The sequence below is a fragment of the Plecotus auritus genome, assembly GCF_963455305.1.
Source record: "Plecotus auritus genome assembly, chromosome: 8".
NCBI lineage: Eukaryota > Metazoa > Chordata > Mammalia > Chiroptera > Vespertilionidae > Plecotus > Plecotus auritus.
The window spans coordinates 162,116,865-162,144,297 of NC_137782.1; the positions used below are offsets into that span (position 1 = coordinate 162,116,865).

The 27,433-nt window shown below is 56.8% G+C and overlaps 1 protein-coding gene across 1 annotated transcript in view; it reads right to left on the reverse strand.

Moving 5' to 3' along the window:
* The window catches only part of TOGARAM2 (TOG array regulator of axonemal microtubules 2), a 45,596-nt gene that overhangs the window by 10,265 nt on the left and 7,898 nt on the right, over positions 1-27,433 (reverse strand). The window contains exons 2-16 of the mRNA XM_080683864.1: positions 26,307-26,445; positions 22,378-22,650; positions 22,042-22,253; positions 21,086-21,276; positions 19,363-19,409; positions 16,217-16,383; positions 13,443-13,593; positions 13,043-13,207; positions 10,586-10,739; positions 9,525-9,630; positions 8,579-8,814; positions 6,153-6,311; positions 2,506-2,623; positions 2,023-2,117; positions 414-606 (exon numbers count right to left, since the gene is read on the reverse strand). Coding sequence (XP_080539990.1) covers positions 414-606; positions 2,023-2,117; positions 2,506-2,623; positions 6,153-6,311; positions 8,579-8,814; positions 9,525-9,630; positions 10,586-10,739; positions 13,043-13,207; positions 13,443-13,593; positions 16,217-16,383; positions 19,363-19,409; positions 21,086-21,276; positions 22,042-22,253; positions 22,378-22,650; positions 26,307-26,334 — 2,295 coding nt within the window. The 5' untranslated portion in view covers positions 26,335-26,445. The remainder of the gene's footprint in view (positions 1-413; positions 607-2,022; positions 2,118-2,505; positions 2,624-6,152; positions 6,312-8,578; positions 8,815-9,524; positions 9,631-10,585; positions 10,740-13,042; positions 13,208-13,442; positions 13,594-16,216; positions 16,384-19,362; positions 19,410-21,085; positions 21,277-22,041; positions 22,254-22,377; positions 22,651-26,306; positions 26,446-27,433) is intronic.

A 27,433-nucleotide genomic window follows, 5' to 3' on the forward strand; every position in this document is an offset into this window, starting at 1 on the left:
AAGCAGGCATCTGTTCTGCTTTCCAGCCTGTGCCTGCTCCTCACCCATCCTGGCCCAGTCTCCTGGCCAACTACATGCTCTGCCCCAAAATGTCACGCACATAGCTAGACCGGTAGTGCCCTGGGCCACGGCACCTTCACTTCTGCCCTCCTCCCCACAAATCTCCAAGAGGCTGAGATGCCGGGACACCTCTGAGCGGTCCCAAGGTGCCTGGTAAGAGGCAGTGCCCTCGTCCCTTCAGCCATTTCCAAGTAGTCTCAGAGTGTTACCAAGGCAACTGGCTGGCAAATGCTTGTTGGGCTCCCTTCGCCCTGAGGGGTCTGGCCAATGTCTAACCCTGTTCCGAGTTTTCCAAACTGAGGTTGCACCCATGGGGAGAGACAGGCGGGGAGGGCGGGGGCGGCAGCGCTCACCTGGACCAGGTTGGCGGTGACGAGCTCCGGCTTGGCCTTGCAGTGCTCAAGGAGACACCCCACACCTTCCATCCGAGACTGGTGGTCCTTGGCCTCCAGCAGCCGTGTCAGCTCCCGCAGCTGCTCCGCCATCTCCGAGCCACCCCGCCTGGAAGAGCGCAGCCCCGCCAGCCTCGGGCCCTTGGAGCTGAGCCTAAGCAGAAGGAGCATCTGACCTGGGCAGCTGGGGCGTGGACACACCTTATCCCAGGCCCCCTCCCACAGGCAGCTGGGGCATGGACACACCTTATCCCAGGCCCCCTCCCACAGGCAGCTGGGGTGAGGGAACTCTGGAAATCCCTCCTCCTCCAGGGACAACATGGCTGCCTAGAACCCCAGGGGGCAGGGCTCTCTCTTCCTGCCTTTCCTTTCTTTTGCTTTCCTTTTTTTTTTTTTTTTTTTTAATATATTTTATTGATTTTTTACAGAGAGGAAGGGAGAGGGATAGAGAGTTAGAAACATCGATGAGAGAGAGACATCGATCAGCTGCCTCCTGCACGCCCCCTACTGGGGATGTGCCCGCAACCCAGGTACATGCCCTTGACCAGAATCGAACCTGGGACCCTTGAGTCCGCAGGCCGATGCTCTATCCACTGAGCCAAACCGGTTAGGGCTCCTTTTCTTTTCAGCAGGCAGGTGAAGAACGGAGGAGAAAGCTTGGAGTGAGGGGGGGAATCACGAAAGGATAACTGGGGCACGTTTCACCTAAGAGTGGGGGGAGATCTTGCCAGGTGCCCGAATCCTGCCCCCTGGTTGTCTAGGCCCTGCTCACAGTCCTCCAGGCACTGGGAAGGTGTTAAGAAGTCCCCTTCTCTTAGGCTGGGATCCTACGCCCACCGTGCCCCCGGGCCCATTCCAGCCAGAATGAGAGCAGCTCCATACAGAACTCTAGCCCCATCCCAGCTCAGAGCCTCGCTCTTCTGAGCTTATGCCTTGCACCCGAGTCCCACTGACAAGAGCCCAACACCATTCTGTCATTCATTCCTACATCCCACTCTCTGTCTACTGAGTGCCAAGGCCTGTGCTGGGCGCTGAGAACAAGGAGATGAGAGACGGTCTTGCCCTAAGGGCTCACAGACCCGTGGTAGACAGGACAGCAAAGTCCATGGCTGACAGAGGACTGACGGATGAGGACCTGTCCACCCAGAGGTCGTGGGGACACAGAGTGTCAGATAGAGCTCCTGGGAGAGGGTGGCAGGTGAGCTGGATCCCGTGGCATCTGGTAGAGTAAGCAGGCATGCTCTAGGTGCAGACGGCCCACACAAGGCAAAGAACCAGCAGAAGCAAAGGCACAGCAGAGAGAGAGAAGTGAAGGGGCAGGGAACCCGGCTGCTCTGGTCTGGCCCAGAGAACACGTGGGAGAGAGAGCAGGAGGCTACTCTTGGAGAAGGGGGCGGCTTCCCTGGGGTCCCCGCTAAGGAGATCAGATGCGTCCTCCCAGGAGTTTAAGTGTTAGACACGGGAGTGACCTTCAGATCCCTGCTTGGTTTCTGACTCCCGGCCAGAGCCACGCTGCCTGCCCCATCGGCATCTTGGAGGTGGAGCCCCAGAGAGACAAGCGTGGCCGTACCCGTCCTCCCTGGGCAGCCCGTTCTCACACACGGCCAGACTCCTCAACACCTGGTGGCCTTTGGCAGACGGCAGTTCATCACTCTCTTCTAGTCCCTTGAAAAACACACATAGAGCATGAACCAGAAGGAGTCACCGCTGGGGAAGTGCCAGATACTCCAGCCTAGACCTTAACCTCTCCCTCCCGGAGGCCTCCCAGGGCGCAGCTGAGCCTCCCAGAGCGCTGGTAGTCAGGGCCAAGTATTGGGGGTCAAGATGCCCATTTCACAGATGGAGAAGTGGAGGCCCAGGGAGGCTCAAGGGACACAGGCAGAGAGGGGCAGAACCAGGCTGAGTAGAGGACAAGGAAATCACGCTGACCGCGCCCGGCAGGAGTCCCAGGTGAAATAAAAGCCTCCAAGTGCAGCCCCCGCCCCGACCTGCGTGAGGGCTGCCAGGCTCAGCTCCGGTCCCCACCCAACACCCATCACACCCACCAGCTCACCCGCTGTTTAATGGCCGCCATGACCTTCCGCAAGTCGTGGGATGGCAGGGACTGCTTCAGAAATGCATCAAACTTGGCGTTCGACATCAAGATACTCACCATCTTCCGGCCATAAAACCTGCCACAGGACGAAGAGCAAGATGAAGAAACAGCCACAGAAACACATCGTACAGTTGCTTTACAACTTCACTCAGCTTTCTAACTATAATGAGAGAGGTTTCAATATTTTCTCTAATTATGACAATAATCCCTACTTAAAGACTAGATTCAAAAAAAAAAAGTAAAGACTAGAGACTCATACAAAAATAAACACCATTCCCATTACAGAGAAAACCACTATTACATTTTTACATGCTTTCTCATCATCTTTTTCCAATTTAAATACATTTAGTTGATATCAGAATGTATAGACAACTTGTATACAACTTTTTTTACTCTACCATTAATCATCTTCCCATGTCACCCTTTTTAATGACTATATAATATTCCATTGGATGGCTATACCAAACTTTTTCTAGTATGGGATATTTAGAAATCTGAGGAAAGGTGGAGTGGGGTAGAATAGGAGGAAGTGGTCAACTCTTCCTGGTGAATAGTGGTAGGTGGGGCAGGGAATCAAGGAGGGCTTCATAGAAGAGGTGATCCTTGGGTTGGGACTCAAAAGATAAGTAGGCGTTCACAAGTAGGACAGGATCGGAGAGTAAATGGGAGGAGGGGCACATTCTAGGATCCATAAGACAGCCTGACACATCAGCAGGCATGTACCTGGAGAAAGGCAGGCAGGGCTGGACCCTGGAACAAAGTCGGCTGGAGAGGGGGTAGGACCAGTTTAGGGAGAGGGGGAGGAGTTGGACTTTAGCCCACATTCCCTGGGAAGCTAAGGGGGGGATCCAATTTGCACTGGGAGCAGTGTGGAGGATGGATCTTTGAGGACAAGGCCAGGGTCGGAGCCGATTTGGGGGCCACTATTCCAGTCCAGGCAAGAGAGGACAAAGGCCTGGAGCGAGGCGGCAGAGTGGGGGTAGGAAGGCGTGATCAGATTCAAGCGCCGCTAAGGAAGTTGAAACTGCAGGACGTGGCAGTTGACTGGAGGTAGAACATGAAACATTGAAAATGACTATATTTTGCTCAACTGAAGACTTTATTGATTGTAAAATGCACCATTAACTTATTTTCCCCTAAGGAAAAACAGAAAAAGAAAACACTGGCCACGTTGGCTGCCTTCAAGGACGCTGCCTCATGTGCGAAGACAGCCCTTTCGCATGGGATCTCAGAAACAGAAGGGAGCAGTACTTAAGGGGCATGTAAAGTACTCGCTGGTGGCTTTGCAAGAAGATGTGGCATTTTGGAATGTTTGCATTAGTATATAATTTATATCCCATCACTATTTGCATGCCTTCCCTTATATGCAATAACTTTTCACTTCGATGCCAAGTAATAGTATAATATTTCTAAGACATTTTAAACAGCAATTAAACTCAACAATTCCCCACCGAGCATCCACAATGACTTCTTAAAATAAATATGAAAGTCTAACAAGCAAAGAAAGCCTCTTAGTGTAGTTCCTACAGTGCAGATTTTAATTCAAAGGGTTATACCATGAGCAGCAATGACCAAGTTTGCAAATGTGCAGATAGTAAAACCTAGGTCATAACTGCTCCCTGGTCGATCACTGTCAGCTGCCTGACTGTAAGATATTAAAATGTGGGGAGGAAATGTGTGTCTTAGAATCAATGAAGTATGAAATTCCCCATTCTGCATCTTAGATGACTCAGTAAATAACAGTGACTTTTAACAACAGAGGGAAGAAGCAGGCTTGGGGCAAAGGCCATGGGTTCATTTAGGGGCACTTTGCACGTGAAGACGGCAGCTGGACATCCTGGTGAGGGGTCCCTGCGGAGGCATCAGAGATAGGCCCTGAGAGGGTGTGGGCTGGAGCCAGAGGTTGGGAAGCATCGGAGTCTCCTGTGGCTGGAGCCACCGGAAGGGATGGCACCATTCAGAGAAAGTCAGACGAGGGGGAAAAGGACTAAAGACACTCCTGTGGCACCGACATTCCGAGGGCAGGGAGGGTGGGGAATGGCCACAGAAGGACAGGAGAACCAGGGAATAGGTGCCGTGGAAGCCGAGAAGCCTACGGTTCCAGGAAGGGAAGGCACGTGCAGCCAGCATGATCCAGTGTGAAAGGAAGGTCAGAGGGAGAGGGTGTTGGCTCTGGAGACATGTTAGATGTTGATTTCCATCCCCCACAGCAGCTAAAACAAACCACCGAAACCTCCTCTTCCCTGACAGCATTGCTCATGTCAGTGAAACGTAACACCATTCACCCGGCTGTTTGTTTACAAACCTCAATGTCACCTCTGCCCCTTCTTTGAAAGCCAACCTCCTGTGGGCTCTGCCCTAACCCTGGCCCAATCCACCTCCCTTCACGCAGCAGCCGCCAGCCCCTCTTGCCCCAGCCTGGGGGTAGCCTTCAGTCTGGCGCCCCTCCTCCATCCAGGCTGCACCCCCCACTATCAATCCTCCAATGAGCAGCCAGGGTGTTTGCTGGCTTGTTTCTTAGTTAAAGGCTAGCAAGCATATAAAGACACTCTCAAACTAGTAACAGGGTAAAAAAGCACTCTGCACCGAGCTGGCACTGTTACCCATTAGATCAATAAAAATTAGAGACCCTGGGTGGACGTGCCTCTGGGGCTGTACCACAAGGGGTGCAGCCTGCAGACATGGCGACAGCGGGCTGTGAGCTGAGTGTGATTAACTGGACCCCAACCCTGGGTTTGAAAGCCAATCAATCCGAGCCCATCACTCTCCTGCTTAGCATCGTCTAACCGCCTCACGCTCCTACAAAAAACTCCTCCAATGGCTCCCGGTCACACACAAACCAAAACCTCAACCCCCGACTGTGGCCTGGGAGGCCCTCCTTGGCCAGGCCCTGCCCCCTCTGCCTCATCGCCCACACTGCCTGCCACTCCGATGCTCCACCCAGCCTCGCCCTGGTCTTCCATGAACACCCAGCTTAGTCCCATCCATGGGCCTTGGTACGATTTCCTTTGCCTAGGACATTCCCACCCCAGATCCTCAAAGAGCCGAGCTCTCAATTCAAATGTCACTCTTTAGAAAGATCCCCCCAATTCTCAGTCTAATATAGCCCCCACCCCATTCTCCATGACATCTAGTTTTTTCCTCTTTATCCCTTATCTGTATCTAAAATTACCATAACTATTTATTTGTTGATTGTTCGTCTACCCCACTAGGAGGTAAACTCCAAGACAGCCGAGGCATAATTTTTCTTATTCACGGCCATCGCCAGAATAATGAAGAGTGCTCATTAATGATCTCTTGAAAAAATGAATAGAGCGTCCTGACAGAGAAGGGAGCTGGGGTGGGACAGGAAGAAGAGCAAGGTGGCTGTGGCTGGAGAGAGAAGGAAGGTGGACGGTGGGGGTGGGAGTGCTGACCGTTCCCTGAGCAGCCTGGCTATGACGACGGGGAGACGGGACAGCTGTACGGAAAGGACACCGGTCCGTCCATCCATCTGGCCCTCCCCATGATCCCAGGGAAGCGAGCTGTGAGGGCCAGGGCTGGCTGGTTGCCCCATCTGCCCTGCACGGGCCCGGTCAGCAGTCCCAGGCCCGGCCCTGCCTCACCTGGTGTCCTGGTTGGAGTCCTGGGCCAGCCTGACCAGGTTGCGCAGCAGCATGTCCGTGCTGTCCCTGGTGCCCGAGAGAAGCTTGTCGGCGCCGATCTGCTCCAGGACGGCCGCCAAGTGCTCGGCGGTGCATCTCCGGACCCAGGGGTTTCTGTGGCTGAGAGGAAACACAGCGCAGTCAGGGGCTCAGCCAAGGAAGGGGAGGGGGTCCCCAAACTGGCCCACATGGACCTGTATTGTGCATCCATGTTTCATGCTGTGATGGGCCCCAAATTCTGTCCCGTGTGGGCTGAGGGGAACCTTTGGGGAAAGAGCAGACCCTTCCTGACAATGGGACTAAGGTTGACACAACCACAGCGGGGACAGGCAAGGGCAAGGGAAGCCACTTGGTGTTCCCTGGAGACACCAGTGCCCGCAGCTTGCTTTCCGCGCCTTCCTGCGTCACAGCCTGGCCTTGTCTAAATCAGGGATGGGGAACCTTTTCCTCTGCCAAGGGCCATCTGGATGTTTATAACATCACTTGTGGGACGCACAACATTGTCAGCTTCGGCCTAACCGGTTTGGCTCAGTGGATAGAGCGTCGGCCTGCAGACTGAAGGGTCCCAGGTTCGATTCCGGTCAAGGGCATGTACCTTGGTTGCGGGCACATACCCAGTAGGAGGTGTGCAGGAGGCAGCTGATCGATGTTTCTCTCTCATCGATGTTTCTAACTCTCTATCCCTCTCCCTTCCTCTCTGTAAAAAATCAATAAAATATATATATTTTTTAAAATTCTCAGCTTAGCATTTTTCCTGCTGTATTTGGTCAAACATTTAATTAACTCACCCCTAATGCCTGGGCAGGGCCAGACCAAATGACTTCGTGGGCCTTATACGGCCCACAGGCCGGACATTCCCCACCCCCGGCCTAAATGCTCATCCCCATCTTTCTCCACCAAGAAAGGTCCTCCCCAATCAGCATCTCCGCCATCCCCGGCCCCCAGGCAGACCTAGGCGCTCCCGGGGGAGCATTGTCCCTGTCCCCGGGAGGCACAGGTGCAGCCCTGTGGCCCCCCCATCAGGCTGGAGCTCCAGGGCAGTGGGCAACTAGTCTCCCTCTCAGGTGAATCCCCAGTGCCCGCCCACTGGTGCCTGGCACATGCCAACAGTCCATGGTAGCTTTCTGCGCATCTACTGAGCGGAACTGAGACGGGAGGGAGGGACGGGGTTGGTGGGATTTGGAAGTCCTAACACAGGGGACCTGAGATCTTACGAGAGAGCCCCATCCGGATGTCACCTCTTCCTTTTCACCTTTTCAAGCAGCGTCTGTGAGTCCACAGTCCATCAGGCCGCACTGGCCCCTCTCCCCCACCCCTTCTGGGCTCTCCCTAGTCAGTGTGGTCCAGGCACTGGCACCATTAGCATCTGAGTCAGAATTTGTGTTGTAGCAGGATCCCCAGGAATTCCAGGCTCCCCTGAGGACAGCTGACCCTGGTTCCCGCAACAATGACCAATCATCTCAGAGTGTCGTGAGGGTACCCTCTGTGCCCGGCAGCCTACCTCTGAGCACCTTCAAACCATTATCTCCTCAACCACATAAGCTACTATCATCATCATCTTGCAGGTGAGGAAGCTGAGGCAAAGGGAGGAATCCAGAAAGAGTACAATTAATTTGTCCCAAGTTAATAATTGCCACAGTGAGCAATGGACAAAGGTTAGGTGGCGGCAGACCCTGTTCTAAGTGCTCTTCCGTGAATCTATTCCTTTATTCCTCACAACCATTTTATTCTTCCCATTTTACAGACGAGGAAATGGAGGCACAGGGGAGTTAAGTGACCAGTATGTGAACCCAGGCAACGTGGCTCAGAGCCCCTCACCCTTTGCAAGGGCTGCGCCCAGAGCCCACTGCCTGCTCACTGCCCGGGTCTGTCCGAGGGCCTCCCTGCAGAAGAGTCCTGACTGGCTTGTGGTTGAAAGCTGTTTTGCAGGCAGGAGAAAGGGCTTAAGAAATGCTTTTGGTTCTGCTTTTGGGTTGGGTTTTTCTACAAGGGAAAAGCAAATCCGGCCACAGTAGCAGTCAGCCCATCCTCCTCCCCAGAAGGCCGAGAGGTGCCAGCTGAAGATGAGAGGGTGCCTTGCTCTCCGACGGCCCAGATTTCATCAGAAATGCCCGTCCCCTGGAACAGGCGGGAGGCTGCCTCTGGAGCCGTCTCTGGGGATGTTAGCACCGCCACTAGGACTCCTCAGTTTGAACAGAACAAAGCACCTCTCCCTGTTTGCCAGGCCTCATCACCTGGCTCCAGAAGGTGGGACAGCCCCACCAGGAGCTCCCCCAGCTACACGTGTGAAGCACTTGCTCAGTCCCCCTCCTCTCCCAGCAATGCCCCTCCCTTCCCCTCCCCTTCCTGGGCCACCCCCACCCCTCAAACAACTGGCTGCCACATACTAGATGCCCGTTGAGGTGAGGGCCACCAGGGATCGGGCAGGGGTCACATGCTCCACCATGGCCCCCAGGGACCGGTTGGCCGCTCTCTGGATGAACTCGCTGGTGTTGCCCATCTTCTGCAGCAGGCAGCGGGCAATCTCTTCCGCCTCCTGGTCCATATTCTTCTTCAAGGCCCGGAAGAGGTCTCCCAGGATGCGGATGGCCAAGCGGGACACCTTGGAGCGGAGGTTGGTGACCTCGGGGAGAGATGGGAGAGGAACCACACTGCTGGACCCTGTCAGGGGCTCCGAGAATGGGCACTGCACCCCCACCCGTGCCTCCACCCTCACCCCAGGCCTAGGCCTCCTGGGCTGCAGCAGCTCTGGGCAATATTTTGTCCCATTTTAAAAAATATTATTACTGTTGTTACCATCATGACTAATTCCATCATTATCATCTGAAATTTGTACAACAGTCTTCCAAGTACTTTTATAAATAATGTTCAATTTGATCTTCACAAGGCCCCCCACTGGAACAATCTATTCCCAGGGGTTGGGGGGCCATGGCCTCCATCTGTGATGAGATGCATCTTATTGCCCATCTGGGCCCAGCCACGCCCAGCCCAGCCCAGCGCCAGGGAGAAAGGGCTTGGGAAATGTGACCACCACCCTGAAGGTGGAGACTTGGCCCAGGACACTCCACCCCTCCGCTGGCATTTTGAGTAAAAGGACAATGCAGGCCGATGGCATAGAAACACCAGGCCTCAGTTTTCTAATCTGAGAAATGGGCGGCTACCTCCCACCTTAGTGGCTGAGGGCTGAGAATTAAGTGGGGGATGCCCCTGTTCCAAGGAGCCATGGCTTCTCCGTGGCTGTTCTGTGACCCACTTTGGACAGCAGCCCCAGGGAAGGGGGACAGGCTGGGGTGGGCAGGGTGCACAGGGCACAGGCTGTCTGGGAGGCCTCACCTCTCCAGTCACAGCCAAGGAAACATCGTGCAGCCTCCCAGCGAGGACCTCCGGGTGACAGGCTGCCAGGCGCTGGACGCTCCCCAGGCCCTTCTCCTTCACGTGCCTGAGAAGAAGCCCAGGCCTGTCACAGGCAGGTGGGAAGGCCGGAGCCCCACCCCCTCTGCAGACCAGGGGTATCGCACCGCCACCCTCTCCGCACCGCAGCGGGGTGGGGTTTGAAGGCCCAAAGGCAGGGTTTCCTGCTGGCACACCCAGGCTGAACGCTTATATTTTTAAATATGTTTTTATTGATTTTTAGAGAGAGAAAATGGGACAGGGATAGAGAGATAGAAACTTCAATGAGAGAGAGAAACATCATCGATCAGCTGCCTCCTGCATGCCCCCTACTGGGGATGGAGCCCACAACACAGGCACCTGCCCTGACCGGGAATTGAACCAGTGACTTCATGGTTCATGGGTCGACGCTCAACCACTGAGCCACACGGGCCAGGCCCAGGCTGAAATCTTAGCAGCCCAGTAAAAGCATTTTATGGGACCCCTGGCTCAACCTCACCCCAGAGGGAAGCCCACCCCCAGGACCAGGAGCACCACTCCTGTGACAAGCTGGTGCCTTCAAGAGGGGATACTTGAACATGAGGACAGAAGACGGGGAGGGCTTCCTACAAATGCTCTGGACCCCGAGTCATGGTGCTGCTCACGACTGAGAGCGTGTGTCCACCAGCGCAGGAGTAGGAACTGGGTGGGAGCTGGGTGAACTTGACTTAGAGAAATGAAGGCTCCTAAAGAAGCACGGGGGAGCCACATTTATGCCTGCCATGCCTGGCTCTGGTGTGCCATAGAGCAGCAGAGTGGGCTGTTGGAGGTCACAGGGCAGACTCAGGAGGCTGGACACATGCGTGTGCACGCACACACACATACACACACACACACACACACACACACACACACCTCCCTCCACGGGACCAGGCCCAGCAGTGGGAGAGGTGGGGGGTGGGGGCAGCAGCTATTCTGCAGCTTTTCCCTGGCCACCACGCATGAAAGGGAAGGTGTCACCTCACCAGTCACTGCTGTCGAGGCACTGGAGGGCATCCATCAACCCCAGCTCCGGGTTCGAGAAAGGCCTCAACTCCTTAAAGGCTCGCAGATCCATCTCCTCCTCCTCTTCTTCCCACTCAGGGGACCCGAAAGTGAGCACCGCGGGTAATGAGTTAGCTGCACTCACAGAGGAGAAACGAGGGAGTTTTTACCAGAGGACCCAAGGCTTGGCCTGCAGCACTGAGCCCACCTCCCCGGGCATCAGGGAGACGGACTGGGAGCGCTAAGAAGCCAGCGCTGGGCCCCGCTTCCTGGAGCCACTCAGACTTCCTAACTCCACCTTTTGTTGAGTTTTCCATTCCTGCCTTTGCCAACCTGTTATTATAAACAGACTTGCCTGTGATACACCACTTGATGCCATGTGATTGAACCCACCCCACCAGCGATGCACCTCCAATCCTGCCCTATCTGGGCTTGGGGTGAGGCCAGTAAGTCCATCAAGGAATGACTCCCCGACTCCCTGTGGCACTCTAATTTCGCACCCACCCCTGAGCCTGTGTTATCAGCCTCCCCATCCCCATCCCCCACTCTCTACCCCTCTGAGGTTGCCCAAGGGCAGGGAAGTGATCAGAGGCAGAGGCCAGAGGAAGCAGGGGACAATGAACACAGCCAGGCACCTGCATGGTCCAGACGTGGCCACACTTGCAGGGACTGACAATAAGCAGGGATGTTGTTTAAAAATCAGGTCATGTTTTCTAGGCTCTCCTTCCTCGAGAACAGATGCTAAAATCGTCAGCTCCTACAAGGAAACATCTATCTGGTCCAATGTAGGAATCACGTAGTTGAGGCATCAGAGCCCAGAGAAGCTGGTTCCCCCAACCCCACCCCCCACCCCCTTCCCTGCCGACAGTCCCTCAGCTCCTGTGCCAGCAGAGCCCGGACAGGAAGGTCTCAGAACCCAGAGCTCTCACTGCCACACTAACTCCATCCCCTCTGGCATGCTATTCACTCTGGTGCACCCAGGAGGTCCTGGGCAAATCTCTTCTCAGCTCTGCGTTGGCACAAGAGTCATTAGCCAAAGTCTTAGTCCCGAGGGGCCACCATCCCCTTGCATGACCTTGGATGACCTTGAGACTCTGGGTCTCAGTTCTACTGTATAAAATGAGTAGGGTGGGTTAGATAGATTACTATTTCCCAAGTATCAACCATTCAATGACCACTTTCATGGTGGGTTTTTTTTTTTTTTTTGCCATATCTCTTAATCACCTATACTTTTATTGTTATGATATTTTTCTTCAAATTAAACCACTTTTCAAATCCTACATAAGCTTATTTTAAAGGGAAATTTATATCACTACCATAATTGGTAAACTAATATCATTTGTCATAAAATATGGTGAATGTTCACAGTAAAACTAAGAGAACGTTCTAAACTCTAGTATAAAATTGCAGCCAGCTTCCCATTTCTCAAGCCTGAAGAAAGATCTCTATCTAAAAGGAGATTTTTTTTGCCCTAGCCGGTTTGGCTCAGTGGATAGAGCATTAGACTGCGGACTGAAAGTTCCCAGATTCAATTCTGGTCAAGGGCACATACCCAGGTTGCGGACTCGATCCCCAGTAGCGGGTATGCAGGAGGCAGCCGATCAATGATTCTCTCATCATTGATGTTTCTATCTCTCCCTCTCCTTTCCTCTCTGAAATCAATAAAAATATATTTTTAAATAAATAAATAAAATAAAAGGATATTTGCAAGCCTTAAAAACATGCTCAAGACTAGCACCAAATGAAGACTTCCTGCTTGATGAACCAACGGATAGAAAGGGAATGGGAAAGGAAGTGGGTCAATATTACTTCCGGCACAGAGACGCTGCTCTGCTCTCCCATCCATGTCCCACCACGTCCCGCACTCACAGAAACTCTGAACCAGGTTGGTGGTTTCCAAACATTCCTCAATAGCACATGCTTTTTGAGTGAAATCTCATGTGGACGCCCGGAACACAAAAGGGCGAGGCAGAACAGATGTTCCCCTGGAGGAATGGGGACAGAGCCTCCCTGCCCTTGACCCCTTCCTGAACATCCCAGAGAATCTTTGGGTCCTCGGATCCCATCTGTACCCAGCACCGTCCAGCCCTGGCATCTTATGAGGCAACATGCAGGACCCCCAGACCTTCCCAGAACCCTCTCCTCTTCTTCCTGGTGTGTCCAGCTACTTCCGGGGATGCTGTTCCCATCCATGGTCTAGGACATGTCACACAGGCTGGTCATACCTGTCCAGCCATCACAGCTCCAATGGTGATACCCTGGGGGTCCCAGCCTGGCCCATAGATGCTTTTGACTTCCAGACTTTGTTCCTCTCTCTGGTGGGAGGGCCACCCCTACTCTAACATGGGCAGCCAGGTTCACCTTTGCCATGCCCACGGAATCCCAAGGCAACCCAGCAAGAGGGGCAGGTGCCCCCCACCAGCCGGTCTGGGCCCCACCTGAAGCATGGCGGGCGAAGCAAGGCTTCTGCTTGCTGACGGGGATGCTGGGCAGTGAGGCCCGGTTGGCTCGCTTCCTCAGGACGACGCCGGTGTTGTGTCTGTGTGGGCTGCTTATCCCAGTGGGCACAGACAGGGTCCCCCTGCCCCGGAGGGGAAGGAGGCCTATGTGGGGAGAGAAAGTCCTAGGATGGAGCTGGTTCTGTCTGATCCCCGACCCCAGCACCCTCCTTTGGAAATGGGCCCAAGAGCGGGCTACCAGAGAGCAGGTGCAGCTCCCTGTCCGGTCTCAGGAGGGACGGGAGGGCGGGGACGGGGACAGTGGCAGCCTCTCTTTGGGCCAAAGGTGTTGGCCAAGAAGTTCCCGAGCCTGAGGGAATCCTGCCCCGGGTACCAGTACCTTCCTTCATCGAGGTTCCCCGGGCACCCAGGCTCTGGGCTGTGAGCTCCCTTGCCCTCCCCGACTCCTCCACCCTATGGACCAGCTCCATCTCCTTCTTCTGCTTCAGGCGCATCGTCTCCTGGGTGGACTTGGAGATGGTGACCTGGATCTGGCACAAGGTCAAGGCAAACTCCATTACCCTTGGGGACCCAACTGTGCTTTCTATGCCTTCATTCATTCAAGCGTGTGCCAATCACTGTTCTGGGAATAAACAAAATGACAAGGTCGTGCTTCCAGAGCGCTTCCATGGAGTGGGGAGACCAGGAAACAAAGAACAAGCAGGCCCGCCTCTAACGCCAGGCACTGCATGCCAGCAGGCAGTAAGGGGCAGAGGGCGATGGGCTTCTGCCTTTGGCAGGAGGGCCCAGGGGACTCACTGAGGAGGCCAAGAGTAGGCAGTGACATCCATGAGGGCAGGGAGCAGGCCATGCAGTGTTTGGAGCAGAGGGAACAGCGAATGCGGAGGCCCTGAGGCTGGGGTGGGCTGGGCATGCTGGGAGCAGTGAGGAGGACCCTGGTTGGAGCACTCAAGTCAAAGGATGCTGGGCCACCGGCTGGAGGTGGCAGGTGGGGAAGGAGTGAGTGCGCTGGCTCTGTGGTCCATGCCCAGGACACAGCGAGTCACTGGAGGTCTGAGCAGAGGATGACGTGATCTGACTCCCACTGGGGAAGGGGTCTACGTGTTGTTTTGTGTAACTTATTTTGAAATAATTTAACACTCACAAGAAGTTGCATAAATAGAGCAAGAGTTCGCATGTGTTGGAGTGATGGGCTTGCAGGAGGGTAGCAGGAATGGGATGGCAGACTGGCTGGGCCTGGACTGTTTCAAAGTGGAGCCCACTGCTCTTGCTGATGTGTGAGGTGAGCGATGAGAGAGAGAGGAGGCAAGGATGGGCCCAAGATTTTGGGCCAGAGCAGCTGGACGGCTGGAGTTGTCTTTTACTGCCAACCATCATAGAAGGTGAGTATCTCTCTCTCTCTCTCTCTCTCTCTCTCTCTCTCTCTCTCTCTCTCTTCCCCCCCCCCTCTATTTATCTATCTATCTGGATAAGGTTATATATAATATATAATTTATATAATAATTTAGGTCATAGATATATTATATATATACTAGAGACCCGGTGAACAAATTTGTGCACGGATGGGGGCCGGCCGGAGGGAGGGGCTGCAGGAGGTTGGCCAGCTGGCCCCACCCCCCTTGGGCTGGTTGGCTGGCTGCAGTGCACATCATAGCGACTAGTCATTCTGGTTGTTCTGGTCGCTTGGCTTTTATATACATAGATAATTTCACTGCTACTTGATGTCAGGGGGAGGTCTGAGCTGGAAAGGACATTTGAAAGTCCTCTGGCATATAGATGGCACTCAATACCATGCATTGGACCAAGTCATGGGGTCAGTATAAATGGATAAGAGGCCAGAAGTCTGAGCTCTGGGGGCCTCCAGCATGCAGAGGTCAGGAATGTGAAGAAGGTCCAGCAAAGATGGACTAGGAAGGAGCTGCCTTTGATGGAGGCAGAGAACCAAGGAAGAAGCCAATCCCTTGCCTCCAACCCCAGGTGGGAACCCAAGTAGGATGAGCTAAGAAAGCTGCCAATGGGTCAAGTTAAAAGAGGACAGTGCTGCACCACACCTGGGATGGTGGTGGTCCTCAGTGGCCTGAATGTGGGCAGTTTTGGGGCGGGGAGTGGTGGGGACTAGAGCCTGACTCTGGTGGACTCGGGAAAGAATGGTTCTGGCTTTGTTTTGTTTTGTTAAGATGAAAGAAATAACAGAGAGCAAAGACGCTACTAGGAGTGATCCAATTTCAAGGAGAATATTGTTTATGCACAAGAAGGAACAAAATGTTAGAGCTGGAATATTAGATGGATTGAGCTAGAACAACGGGAGACAGTGGTGAGTGAGGGGGATGCTTGAACTTGAGATGCCGGTGGGGGTGAAGTTATTGGCAGTGCCAAGGGTACGGTGTGACCATGGGAGTGAGTGGCCACGGTGAGGTGGAGGCTGAGGTCACTTCAGAGCACTGAGTCATTCTTCCTTTGTTTCACGGAGTCACCCTCGCTGGAGTGGAAGGACTGTGGCCTGGACCTGACCCTCACCATCCCTGGATCCCAGACCTAACACAGCACATGCACCCAGCAGGCCTTTGATCTATGTTTATGGCACTTTTATATCTCTCTCAAAGAAGGAGCACGAGCCCCCATACAGTGACTCTCCTAGCTTTACTGAATTCACTCAGGGAAGAGAATCATCTGGGCCAAGGTCACCTTCTAAGTGCAAGCCATTTGTCAGCCTGTCAAGCACAGCCTTTGGCTGATCTGTCTCCGTCAGCTGCCTCTTGCCTGCTATCTTGGGTGCTGGCTCAGATTACTCAGCTTGGGGCACCTAAGTCCCTCTGTACTCTCCTCCACATCCTGCTTCCCTCAGAACCAGGTGTGACCTCCTTCTGCCCTCCCTCTCTCCCTCCCTCCCTCCCTCATCGCTGCCCTCAGCTCCTCACCGTACTCTGCCCTTCACCTAGTCCCCCTCACGCCTTCTCTCTCGTTTCTCTTCTATTCTTTGCCTTCTCACAGGCCCTCTGCAGGTTCTCGCCTCAAGTACTAGGGGCAGCTGCCTCAAGACTCTTCTTTGCTTTTCTCAAGTGGACCCACACTGGTATATCTCAGAAACACGCTCGCATTCAGCCAGTGGTCCACTCTGACTCTGACTTCCTCCTCCTCTCGCTTTCCAGATACCTTGGTGCTGCTCTCCTTCAGGTCCCCTTCGTTTAGCAAGCGCTGGGCTTCTCCGGCATGGCTGGAGTAGGAGGCTGTTGGCGCAGGAGCAGACTTAGATGAAGACAGAGCAGGCTTCTCGGGGGCAGCAGACCTGCCTTTGACATGTGGGGCCGAAGGTGTTGGCTCTGAGGAGTCAAGAACAAGAATAGAACTGAGGCCTGGCCAGTGTGGCTCAGTGGTTGAGCATCCACCCATGAGCTAAGAGGTCACTGGTTCCATTCCCAGGTCAGGGCTCATGCCCCGGTTGTAGGCTCAATCCCCACTAGAGGGCGTTCAGGAGGCAGCTGATGGATGATGTTTCTCATTGATGTTTTTATCTATCCTGCTCCTTCCTCTCTCTCTAAAAATCAATAAAAACATTAAAAAAAAAAAAAAGGAACTGAAGCAGCAGCTGTTCCTTGGGAAGCCTGGAGGCTCTATGACCCTGTGATTGTGGTAACATTTACTGTCTAAGCCCTCCACCCTCAAGTTTTCTGCCCAACACTTCTTGGGTGGAGAAAGACCCAAGTTAAATGTACTCTACAGAGATGCACTGACAGGCATAGCGCAGGCTGTCCAAACAACAATATCCTCTTCCCTTCATTCATCCATTCACTCATCCCTTTATTCACTTATTCAATAATTACTACACACCTTATTCTAATACTAGCGGCCCGGTGCACAAAATTCATGCACAGCGGGGGGGGGGTCCCCCTCAGCCCAGCCTGCACCCTCTCCAATCTGGGACCGCTCAGGGGATGTCCGACTGCCAGTTTAGGCCCGATCCTGGGGATTGGGCCTAAACCGGCAGTCAGACATCCCTCTCATAATCTGGGACTGCTGGTTCCCAACTGCTCACCTGCCTGCCTGCCTGATCACCCCTGCCTGCCTCCCCCCACCAGCCTGGTCATCCCCAACTGCCCCCCATGCCAGCCTGGTCACCCCTCACTGCCCTCCCCTGCTGGCCTGGTCACCCCACACAGCCTGCTGTTTGGTCGTTACTGGGAGGGTGTCCTGACCAATTTGCATATTACCCTTTTATTAGTACAGATAGGGAAAGGTGGGGAGGAAGCTGGGCAAGAAACAGGATCATCAGACCTGCTATCTAAGTGGTTTAAGATTTTCCTGAGAATATAAATCTATCTTATCTGGGAGGTATGTACCTGAGGAAAAAAATAAAGTGAGCCCACTGCCCATTTTATACCACCCTGCACCTGTCTGAGCCTATGACACCACACGGAGGGACCAGAGAACGAATGCCAAGCCAGTCCTCTCACTTTACAGGCGGGAAAGCTGGGACCCAGCAGCCTTCAGGTGCTCTGGTGATTAACAAAATACAAACTCATCTACAAAGGACATCAAACCCATAGTTTTTTTTATGTTTTCCCAATCAAAAGTTTTTTAAATATATTTTTTATTGATTTTAGAGAGGAAGGGGAGGGAGATAGAAATATCAATGATGAAAGAGAATCATTGATTGGCTGCCTCCTGCGCACCCACACTGGGGTTCGAACCCGCAACCCGGGCATGTGCTTCCTGGTTCATGGGTCAACACTCAACCACTGAGCCACACTGTCTAGGCCCAATCAAATGTTTGTAAAAGTACATTTCTCATGGCAGCAGGGAGGGGTAGGGTCATTAGTTTTCTTTGAATGAAAGAAATGTTATCAGTTTCTCCTGCTCACAAAGTTTGGAACTCACCGCCCTTGGGTGAACCTGCAAATCAGGGCCCCCTCAGATGGGGCTCCATCTGGGGCTGCCTGAGGCCGGAAAGGACGTCTGAGGCTGGGGCCCCACAGGGCTCCCAGGTCACCCTGGTCCTCCGCCCGACCATGCCTTCTGTGAAGGTTTCCTCTGCCTGGTGCACGGGGCACCCACGGCCTGGAGAAGGACCAGTGGCCGAGGAGGAGGAGGGCTGGCTGGGCTTCATCTGCCCCGAAGTGAGAGGTGAGCAGAGGGCACAGGGTCCTGGTGCCAGCTGCCCCGGCAAGGACAGCAGGGGTGCCCCCAGGCTTGGGGAAGCCCTCCGCTTCAGACAGTACCACATGAGCCCCTGTGTCCCAGGGGCGTCACACATATCGGCTGTATTGCTGGAGGATTGGGGAACCCATAAGGACTTTGCTATTTTGTATCCCCCTCCTCACCTGCACCCCAAGAGACACCCTAGAAAGCCTGCCTGAGCAGCCCGCCCGGGGGGACCTGGTGCTCAAGCAGCAGCTGGTCAGGCAGGTTGGTGGGTGGTACGGGCTGGGATCTCCTGCCCCGAACCCCACACCAGCATTCTCAGGGTTAGCTCTGCAGGGACACTCGGGGCGCCAGAATGCGTCACACAGACCTCCTGAGCTCCCCCGCCTCCGCCCGGCCTGGGAGGGGGAGATGCAGCTGCCCCGGAGGTTTCTGGGCCTGGCCTGCCTCTCGGGCCCAGCTTCACCCCTGACCCTGGGGCCCCTACCTGCTGAGCTGCTTATGAGAGTGAGCGCCGGGAAGCTGGCCTGGGAGCCCACCCGCCTGCTGGTCAGCACGCAGCTGCCTCCAACCCGGCGTGGGGCCGGGCTCAGGGTGCCCTGCCAGGTCCCCTCGGCTAACCTGCCCGGGGCTCAGCTGCCGGTCACCTCCCCCCTCTCCACAGCTAGGGCACCAGGTTGGAGAGCCTCCTCCCCATCTACATCCTGTCTGCGCTCAGCCTCCAGCCTGCCCTGCCTCCCTTCCAGCCGTGGGCCCTGTTCCCCTGACCCTGACCCCTCCTGACTGACTGCGGGGTTTAACTTCTATCCTCCCCTGGCGAGGAATGCTCTCCCCGACTGATCACACAGGGCAGGGTGGCCTCGCCACGTGTCAGGAGGCAGCTTGGGAGCCACGCGGCCCTGGGTGCAGGGGGACAGGCTGGCTGCTTCCGCACTCAGAGACCAGGAGAAGTTCCCGTAAGGCAGCGCCCTCCTCTCTCAGCTGGTCACCATGAAGCTACTCGCACTGGTGCCGAGCTGACATCAGCATCTCCATCCGGGAAATGAGGGGCTTGGGTCCAACAGCAATCAGGTCTCCTCCGGCCCTAATTCTGATCCCAGGACCCAGCCCAGGAACCCGAGCTTGAGTGACAAGTGGGGGTGCACAAGGAGAGTACATACCCAGAGATTTAGGGGTCTTCTCCCGAGGCCCACTCTCCCGAACCAATCTTAAAAGAATGGGGGAGAGAAAAGCACCATGAGCGATGGCAAGGGAGGGGTTGTGGGGCCTGGGTAGGCAGCTCGAGGACAGGGTGGCAGCAAGGGGGACACTGTGGAGGGGGTGGAGGGTGCCCTGTAAAGAGAGGGCCCAGGGGTTCAAAGCTGTAACTCCTTCTGCAAACTCAACCAGGTGTCCCAACACAGCTCCGAGCCCGCTCCCGGCTGCACAGGCCCTCGACCCCGGAAGCCAGTCCACACGGAACCTGCTCAGTCCTGAAGGAAGCCCGCCCCTGCAGGCACCTGCAGCAGGGAAGTTACATCTCCCAGCTCAGAGCAGACTGGGCTCAAGTCCCCCAAACTGCCCCCACTCATGAGAGCTTAACCCCTAAACTCCCCCTCCTCCTGTGAGTAATGCTCACCCCCCTCCCTGCACACTGGGGAGGCCCAGCCAGAGCTTGGCCCTGGGGAGACCTCGGGCAGAGCGGGCAATGTGGAGGTCACCCACGCCCACGTAGCCTTGGAAGCCGCCCCGCAGGTAAGATGCCGGGGAAGGAAAGGAGATGGGAGCCAGGGTCCTGGGACAAACTTCAGAAACAGCCGCGTTTGAGGTGGATGAGACAGGGCACACGGGAAGCTGCGGGAAGGTGGAGAGCAGGCATAGGGTGAGCTGGAGAAGAGCTCAAGGGCATCAAGCTCCAACGATGCAGAGTGAAGGTCAATGGGATGGACGGAAAGGGCACTGGCCCAGAGCCAGAGTCACTCTGGTCATTCTAGCCACCCAGACCGCCCCTCGGAGGCTGGGAGAGGAGGAGGGCGTGTCTGGTGCTGAGGGCGTGGAGGGAGGTGGAGCCCACCACCGCGTGAGAGGCAAGAGAAAGCTCTGCCCAGGAGCAGGTCCACAGAGAGGCCCCACACTCCAACCGGGTGGGGAAAGGTGTGGACATGGGTTCAGACAGAGGACGGCAGCCGGGGAGACACAGAGTGAAGAGCTTGAGAGCAGTGGGAGAATTCAGGACATCAGGCTCCAGAGAAATGGGAGAGAAATACGTCACCAGGAACTCTCTCTCTCCCTCCCTCTCTCTCCCTCCCCCCCCCCTCTCTCTCTCTCTCTCTCTCTCACACACACACACACACACACACAGGCTCCGATGTCAGCCTGGACTGACCACACGGATGTGCCTGGCCATCTGCAGAACACCGTCTGTCCCGCTTACACTCCATAAACCCGAGTTCGTTACCGCCCAGGGATCCTCCAGCCCACTGGTTCCCAGCCTTCGTGGATATGAAGACCCTTTCAGATTTTGTAGACGTACCCTCCCCACACTGCCTCAAACTCATAAGCTTGTATCTTTAGTATCCACTTATTAAGGGAATGCATAATAGCAAAGAGCTTCCTTGCACTAGAGCTTTAAAATCCTATGTATTTGAGTCATGACTGCAGCAGCCACTCACTCCAGGAAAGTGGTAGGGGACAGAGGCTGAGGCACGGCGGGGAGTTCAGATCAGAGCGGGGTCACAAGGCTGCAGCCTCCCCAGATGTGTGGCTCACGGGTGGGGGACCCTGCTCCTCACACGCCTGGGCCCCCAGAGCTCTGCGCTGGCAAGGAGGTTCAGCCATGGGGACCCCAAGCAGATCTTGGGGGGAGAGAGGCCTGCCAGGGGGTTTTGACTTAGGGCTGCTTACCGTGTGGGGGGGGCCCTCGGGCCCACGAGGACATCCTGGCCTGGAGGCAAGAGGCTGGGAAGGGAGCCAGGTGTACAGGAGGAGGTCCCAGCGGGCACCCCCACCTTCGGGATGGGCAGGATCACAATGCCCCCCAGTGACTTGTGCATCTTCTGGTCACTGCAGTGCAGGTATTGCCGGGAGGTGTGCATCTGGGAGCAGAGGAGGAGGACGGTCTGGTCCACAGACACGTGCACCCGGGACACTCACCTCCGGGGCCCTCACACAGGGTGGCCCTTCCTGTGGGAGCCGCCTGGGCAGGCGGCAGTGCCGGGAAGTGGCTCCGGTTTCTCTTCCCAGCCACACAGACTCGGAAAAGCTCATTGTTTCCTCACCACCCAGGCAACAAGCCTGGCAAGGGGTCCCTTCACCCCTGCTCCAATCCCTTTTCTTATTCTCATTTTAGAAAAATCCTAGAACAGCAAGGCTTGGAGGGATCTTCAAACGCATCTGGTCCAACCCCCTCTTTTTATAGCTGTGCAACCTGGGGCCCAGGGAGGGGAGTGACTTGACCAAGGTCACCCAGCCGGTGAGGAGCAGAGGAGAAACCAGAGCCCAAACTCCCGAGTCCTCAGCCCGCATTCTTCCCCCTCGGCCACACTCCCCAGCCTGACACGGGAAGGGCCAGAGGCGGGCGGGATTCTGGAGCCTTTAGACCCGAGGAGGCCTAGGGCCCCCAAGTGAAGAACAGGTGGCCACACAGCCTCTGCTCAGCGGGAGCTCGGGGACTCGGGGGCAGCCTCCAGGGCTCCAGCTGCAATGGTGTTGGACACTGTGGGGGGGGGGGATGGGGCCCAAGCCCCTTCCCACCCCGAGGGCGGCACTGGGAGCCCTCTGGAGAAGCACGGGGCTCGGGCAAAGGGGGTGAGAAAGGATGGAAGGGAAGACAGAAGGACGGAGGGTAGGCAAGTGCTTACCTCCTGGACTCCGGGGCTCCTCTCCTGGGGCCCCTGGCTGCCCCCAGGCTGGTCCACACCCCTCTCCTTGGCTCCGCTGGCCTCGGGGGTGGTGGGGGTGCTCTGGATGGGAGGCATGGGCCTGGGCAGCCGCAGCAGCCTCTGAGAGGTGGCCCGGGGGATGCCACTCCTCGGGGCCACTCCTTTGGGGCCTCCCCCAGGATCCAGAGAGGCTGGGGGAGGGAGCGGGTGGGGGGGGAGGGAGAATAAATCAGTCCCAGGAGCTCAGAGAGTGGGGGTCATTCAGAGGCTGGCCCGGGGCGGGTGGAAGGCGGGTGGGCCGGACCCCAGGCTCACCTTGGGAAGATGCCGCCAAGCCCTCCGAGAGCCTCCTTTTCTTGAGCTTGTCCTTGATCTGGGTGGTGTCCCGGGCCACACTGCTGGCCTCTGACTCCAGTGAAGGGAGGGGCGCCGGAGGGTGGGGCCCCTGGGACAGCGCCCCAAGGTGGCCATTCCTGGCCTGCCAGCCCTTCAGGGGAGCATCGAGCACGAGGCTGCCAGGGTCCCCGGGTCCACTCGAGAGCTGCGAGGGCATCTCCAGCAGGACGCTGGGCGTTGGCTGGAGGGAAGCTGGGGGGCAGAGGCAAGAGTGGCTTGGCACACAGAGCCCAGGGCGGCACCACTTCCCTGGAACAGCCAGCCATCTGCCCGGTGAATTCCCTGCTCAGCCCCCGTGGGTTCGTTCATTCACTCAGCGGCATCTAGAGAGCGGGGAGCCTGCAAAGGCCGGAGTCCGAGGTGGCCAGAGAGTGAGGGGACTCACTATGCAGCCCTATCACCGCACAGGCCAGAGGCCTCCTGCCCAGGGACCCGCCACCCATCTCCAGCACCCAACCAGCCCCTTCAGGGCTACGTGCAGGCCAATCGGAGCCGATCGATCGTGCCCCGCAGACACGGTGCATCCAATCACTCCTTCGGCAAACGCTGGAGCGTCCCGGCCGAGCCAAGCTCTGGCAGGCGGGGGGGAGACAAGGCGCTCAGTGTGGCTGTTGTTTGTTTCTTATCAGAGGCCCTTTCCTAATGTGTTTCCTTAGAGCGAACATTTGACCAGTTCAGGGCAGGACCGTGAGAACACGTGGTCACCCTAGAGCAGCACCTGTGAGATTTTAAATCTTCTGAATCTTTTTCTGTCTTAGGTAGTAAAACATCTTCACAATATTGTTCCCAAACAGAATTGTCACCTAGCCACACACACACACACACACACACACACACACACACACACACCACACGTGTGCGCGGGCCGAGTGTTCTTTTTCTTTAGGGTCTTCGAGTGCATATTATCCAGTTTAAGATTCCCCCCGACAGAGCCCTTTGACAGTTTGTTCAGGAATAAAACACAGTGGAGAACTGCGTCTAATTTACATTCCACCGCGCAAACCAGTCTTTATCGCTAAAGGGCGTTCAGTCCACGAGAGAAATAAGATCTGTTCCTAAGTGGGCTCATTGCGGGGTAAGATGTGAGACGCGCCGTGGAGCGGGCAGCGGGGTGCCTGGTGCGTGGAGGGGGGCGGATCTGGAAAACCTTCAGGAAGGGAAGTGTTGGAACGGGGCCTGAAGCCGCCTGGACCTTGTGGGGGGGGTGGGCAGAGAGACAGACCAGCTCTCAGAACCCGCCACGCCCGCAGCTCTTCCAGGGGCACCTTGATGTGAACGGAGAGGCGAGGCCCAGGCCACCAGCACTGGGAGCTGGAGCAGGAAGGCGCAGAGCAGGGAGGCTGAGTGTCCTGAAAACCCGCCCGCTGCCACGGCAACACAGGGCACTTCCCTCCACCGGCCTGGATGCAGAGCTGCCAAGCCGTCTTCCTGGGGCTCTCGGGGTTCCCCCTGGGCTCTGGGAGAGGCAGGTGCATGCCGAGATCCCACATCCTGCTCTGAGGATCCCCCTTCTACCCCTCCGTCCCCTGAGGCACAGAATGGAAAGAGCCCACCTGAAACCAGGGCACATTCAGCAGGAACCCCAGTAAAAACCGCACCTGCTGGCAGCCTGAGGCCACGCCCAGGCATCTGAACAGTCACCCCCTCCCTCCTGGAGGGCCCACACTCCGCAGTCACCGGGCCAGACTGGGCAGCTGCGGTGGAAGGCCCCGGGGCACGTGAAAGCCACTTGGTGTGACCCGGCACCAGGCCCCCTCCGTCCTCCAATCTCACCTTCTCCATCAGCCTGCAGGCTGGGGTCCCCGCTTCCACCTGGGGGGGCGCGGGGCCCGGAGCCGGTCCGAGGGACGCTCCCACAGTACACGGCCACCGGAGCCAGCACCTCGGCTGGGGCAGAAGGGCAGGGAAGTGCATCTTAGAGTCCTTGAAGACCAGCGCTGGGGAGCACTGCCGGCACTCTGCCCCAAGGGGTCTCTGCGGCCCATCCCCCCCAACGCAGAGCCGAAGCCCAGCGGCCGTGGCTCCATGAGCCCCCGAAGCCGTGGCCCCGCTCTGCCCGGCTCTGCACCTGCTGCCCTTTCCCCTCACACTCGGCCTTCTCCCTCCTCCCTTTGCTCCAGACCCCCCAACACCGCCTGTCGGCCTCCTTCTGGCTCCCTCCCTGCCGCCTCTGGTCCCCACTCCGTCCACTGGCACATCACACACAAGCTGCTCTCGCTGGGCCACCCCTTCGCTGCCATGCCTTCAATCGTCACCCTCACGCAGTAACCGCCTACCCTGTGTCTTTGGTTCTGAACCCTCCCCGCCCCGCCCCCTCCCCCCCCCCCGCCCCGCAGTGGCAGAGCAGAGACCCATCACCTGCTCAGTCCCCTCCCCTGAGAGGCCCAAGCCCCTCATGAGGGTCCTACCCTGACCCTCTTCTCTCCTAACCCCCCCGCTCAGCAGCCTGCACCATGGAGCCCACTGCACATTTCATTCATTAAGAGGGTCTCTGTCAGGGACGCTGCCCCCACAGCCCCTGGTGACACAGCACAGCGAGGCTGACCATCGCAATGGGAAGTCCAGTGGGGGACAGTGAGTAACCAGCAATAACAGAGCGGGGGCTGTGAGCCCAGGGGGTGGGGACAGGCCGGGCTCCCAGGGGAAGGACCCCTGAGCTGAGCGTCAGATAAGCAGAAGGGGAGACACAGCTAAGCACCCGCTCCTGTAAGAAGCTTGCCTCGCCTCTGCCCCCTCAGCCCCACAGCCCCCAGGCATCCTTACTCGCAGTACCTGAGCTCAGGGGGTTTGCAAACTGAACCAACAGCCTGCACCCCCGTGGCTCAGCCCCTCCCGCACACACCTCGGGGCCACACGTGGGCCCTAACCTACCAGCTGGTGAAGCCGCACGAAGGTGAAAACCCAGCACGCCCACCCCCAAGTGGAAGGTCCCTAAACTAGGAGTCCGGGTCGGGTTCTATCCTGTTCCTGTCCCCTGTGTGACCTCAGGAAATAAGTTAGCTTCTGTGAGTCTAGGTTCCCAGATCAGCAAAACAGGGGCATTGAACAGGACCGGGGTTCCTATGATGACATCGGTCACATCGTCATTCTATTTCTAGATGTTTCTTCTGCCTTCAGCACCTCCCACTTCCCTGCCACACACGATGCCTGGCAGATGGCAGATGGCAGATGGCAGAATGCCCCGCAGGACCTGAGGAAGCGCTGATCAGCGGTTGTCGCACACTGATGTGTCGCACACTGATGTGCCGAAGCCCCAGGCTCCTGGCCTGAGCGGAGTGGCTGCTCCCTGAACGGCTTAGGCCTCGGGCCTCGGGCTCCCTGCATCCCTCCCAAGTGGTCACCTGGCTTCCCTCCGACCTCCCCAGGGAACAGGGGCTCCCACCTCACAAGCACCCACTCCACTGAGGGCAGGACCCGCTGACCCCCTCACTCGGGAGGGGAAACTGAGGCTCCCACAGGCGGTGCCAGGCCTGGAACCCTGACCCCTGACACTGAGCCGGCCACACGGCTCTCACTCTCCGGCCTTGTCAGCTGAGGAAACGGGGGACACAACCCTCCCTGAGGCCCCAGCCCCCTGACCTCTGCCTGTCCTCATTCTCCCACCACGGAGCAGGGCAGCCCCCATCTCAGAGAGGAGGCAGAGCTCGGCCGAGTCCTTAGAACATTCTCAGCTCCTCCCCCAGCCAGCGAGCCCCTGACAGCACGCTGAGCCAGCGGGCTGTGCTAGCCCAGGAGAGCGGGGCGGGGATGGGGGACACAGCGCCTGGCTACATCTCCCTGGCAGAGCCCCGTCCCCAGGAGAGTCCGAGGAAGATCCCGAGCTGGGGCCCCCCCCGGATGCACCTTACCTGGGGAGGCAGCATCGCGGTTGCCCATGCCCCGGGCAGAGGAGGTGCGGGGAGGTTGTCCAGAGGCAGCAACGACTTTCTGGGCCGTGAGGACAGTCCTCAAGGGTCCAAGGGCCCCAACCTGCAAGCATGCAGGGCCCTGTGGTGGGCGGGCAGAGAGTCAGCGCACGAATAACCATACTTCTTACACCCCCCCACAGGCCTCTGGACATTTCACAGTCTGAGGGTCAAGGCCATGTGGCTGTGGACAGAGTTCATGATGGAGCATCGGAAACCCACACACCTGCTTCGCCTATGGCTCCGACAGGGCCGCCTCAGGGTCTCGGGACGGTGGGGATGGAGGAATCGTCATGGGGAGTCTGACCCTGTGCTTCTCCATCAGTTGCTGCCGAGCACCCTGACGTCAGGACGCAGGTCAGGCTTGTGACCCTGTCATCACTCGGTACCTGGTGGCACCTCCCAGGACCCAGCCCGCGTTTTCTTTCAGGGCGTCCTATCTGCCCGAAGCTCTTGCCCTCATTCTCACCCGCACTACCAAGCCAACCTCCAGCCCTCACAGCCATTTCATCGTCCTGCACTGACCACTTGACCGCCCAAGCCTCCTCCCGGCCTCCCTTCGACCTCTGGGGTCAGTCATCAGCTCTTGTCCTCAATCTGACTTCATTCTCTTTCTACGTGACAAGGGTCTCACCACAGACTCTGTGACTTCACCCAAGTTTATAAGTTCTTTGCTGAGATCATGGTGAGCCACTCTCACCCTGACAGGTAGGGAGATGGGAGGCCAGAGCTGATCAGGGATAAGATCAGAGGTCAAGCCACGTCTACACCTAACAGGCCACCAATTCTCCTCCAAGTGGCTCCCTCGAGATGGCATCTGGGGACAGGCAGCATGCAGTGCCAGCTCCCTCTGGCTGAGCAGGAACTCCCAGCTCGGGAACTGAGAGAACCTGCCCTCCATCTGGAAGCCAGCTCCTCACCAGCCCCGCCCTGGTCCCAAAGGCACAGCGGCTCCTAGCAACCCTGCTGGCCGCACCGAGGTCCACCCAGCCCTCCCGGGCCTCACCACCCACTGGGGCTCTCGGAAACTTTCCTCACACCCAGGGGGAGAGGACCACTCCCTGTCTGCT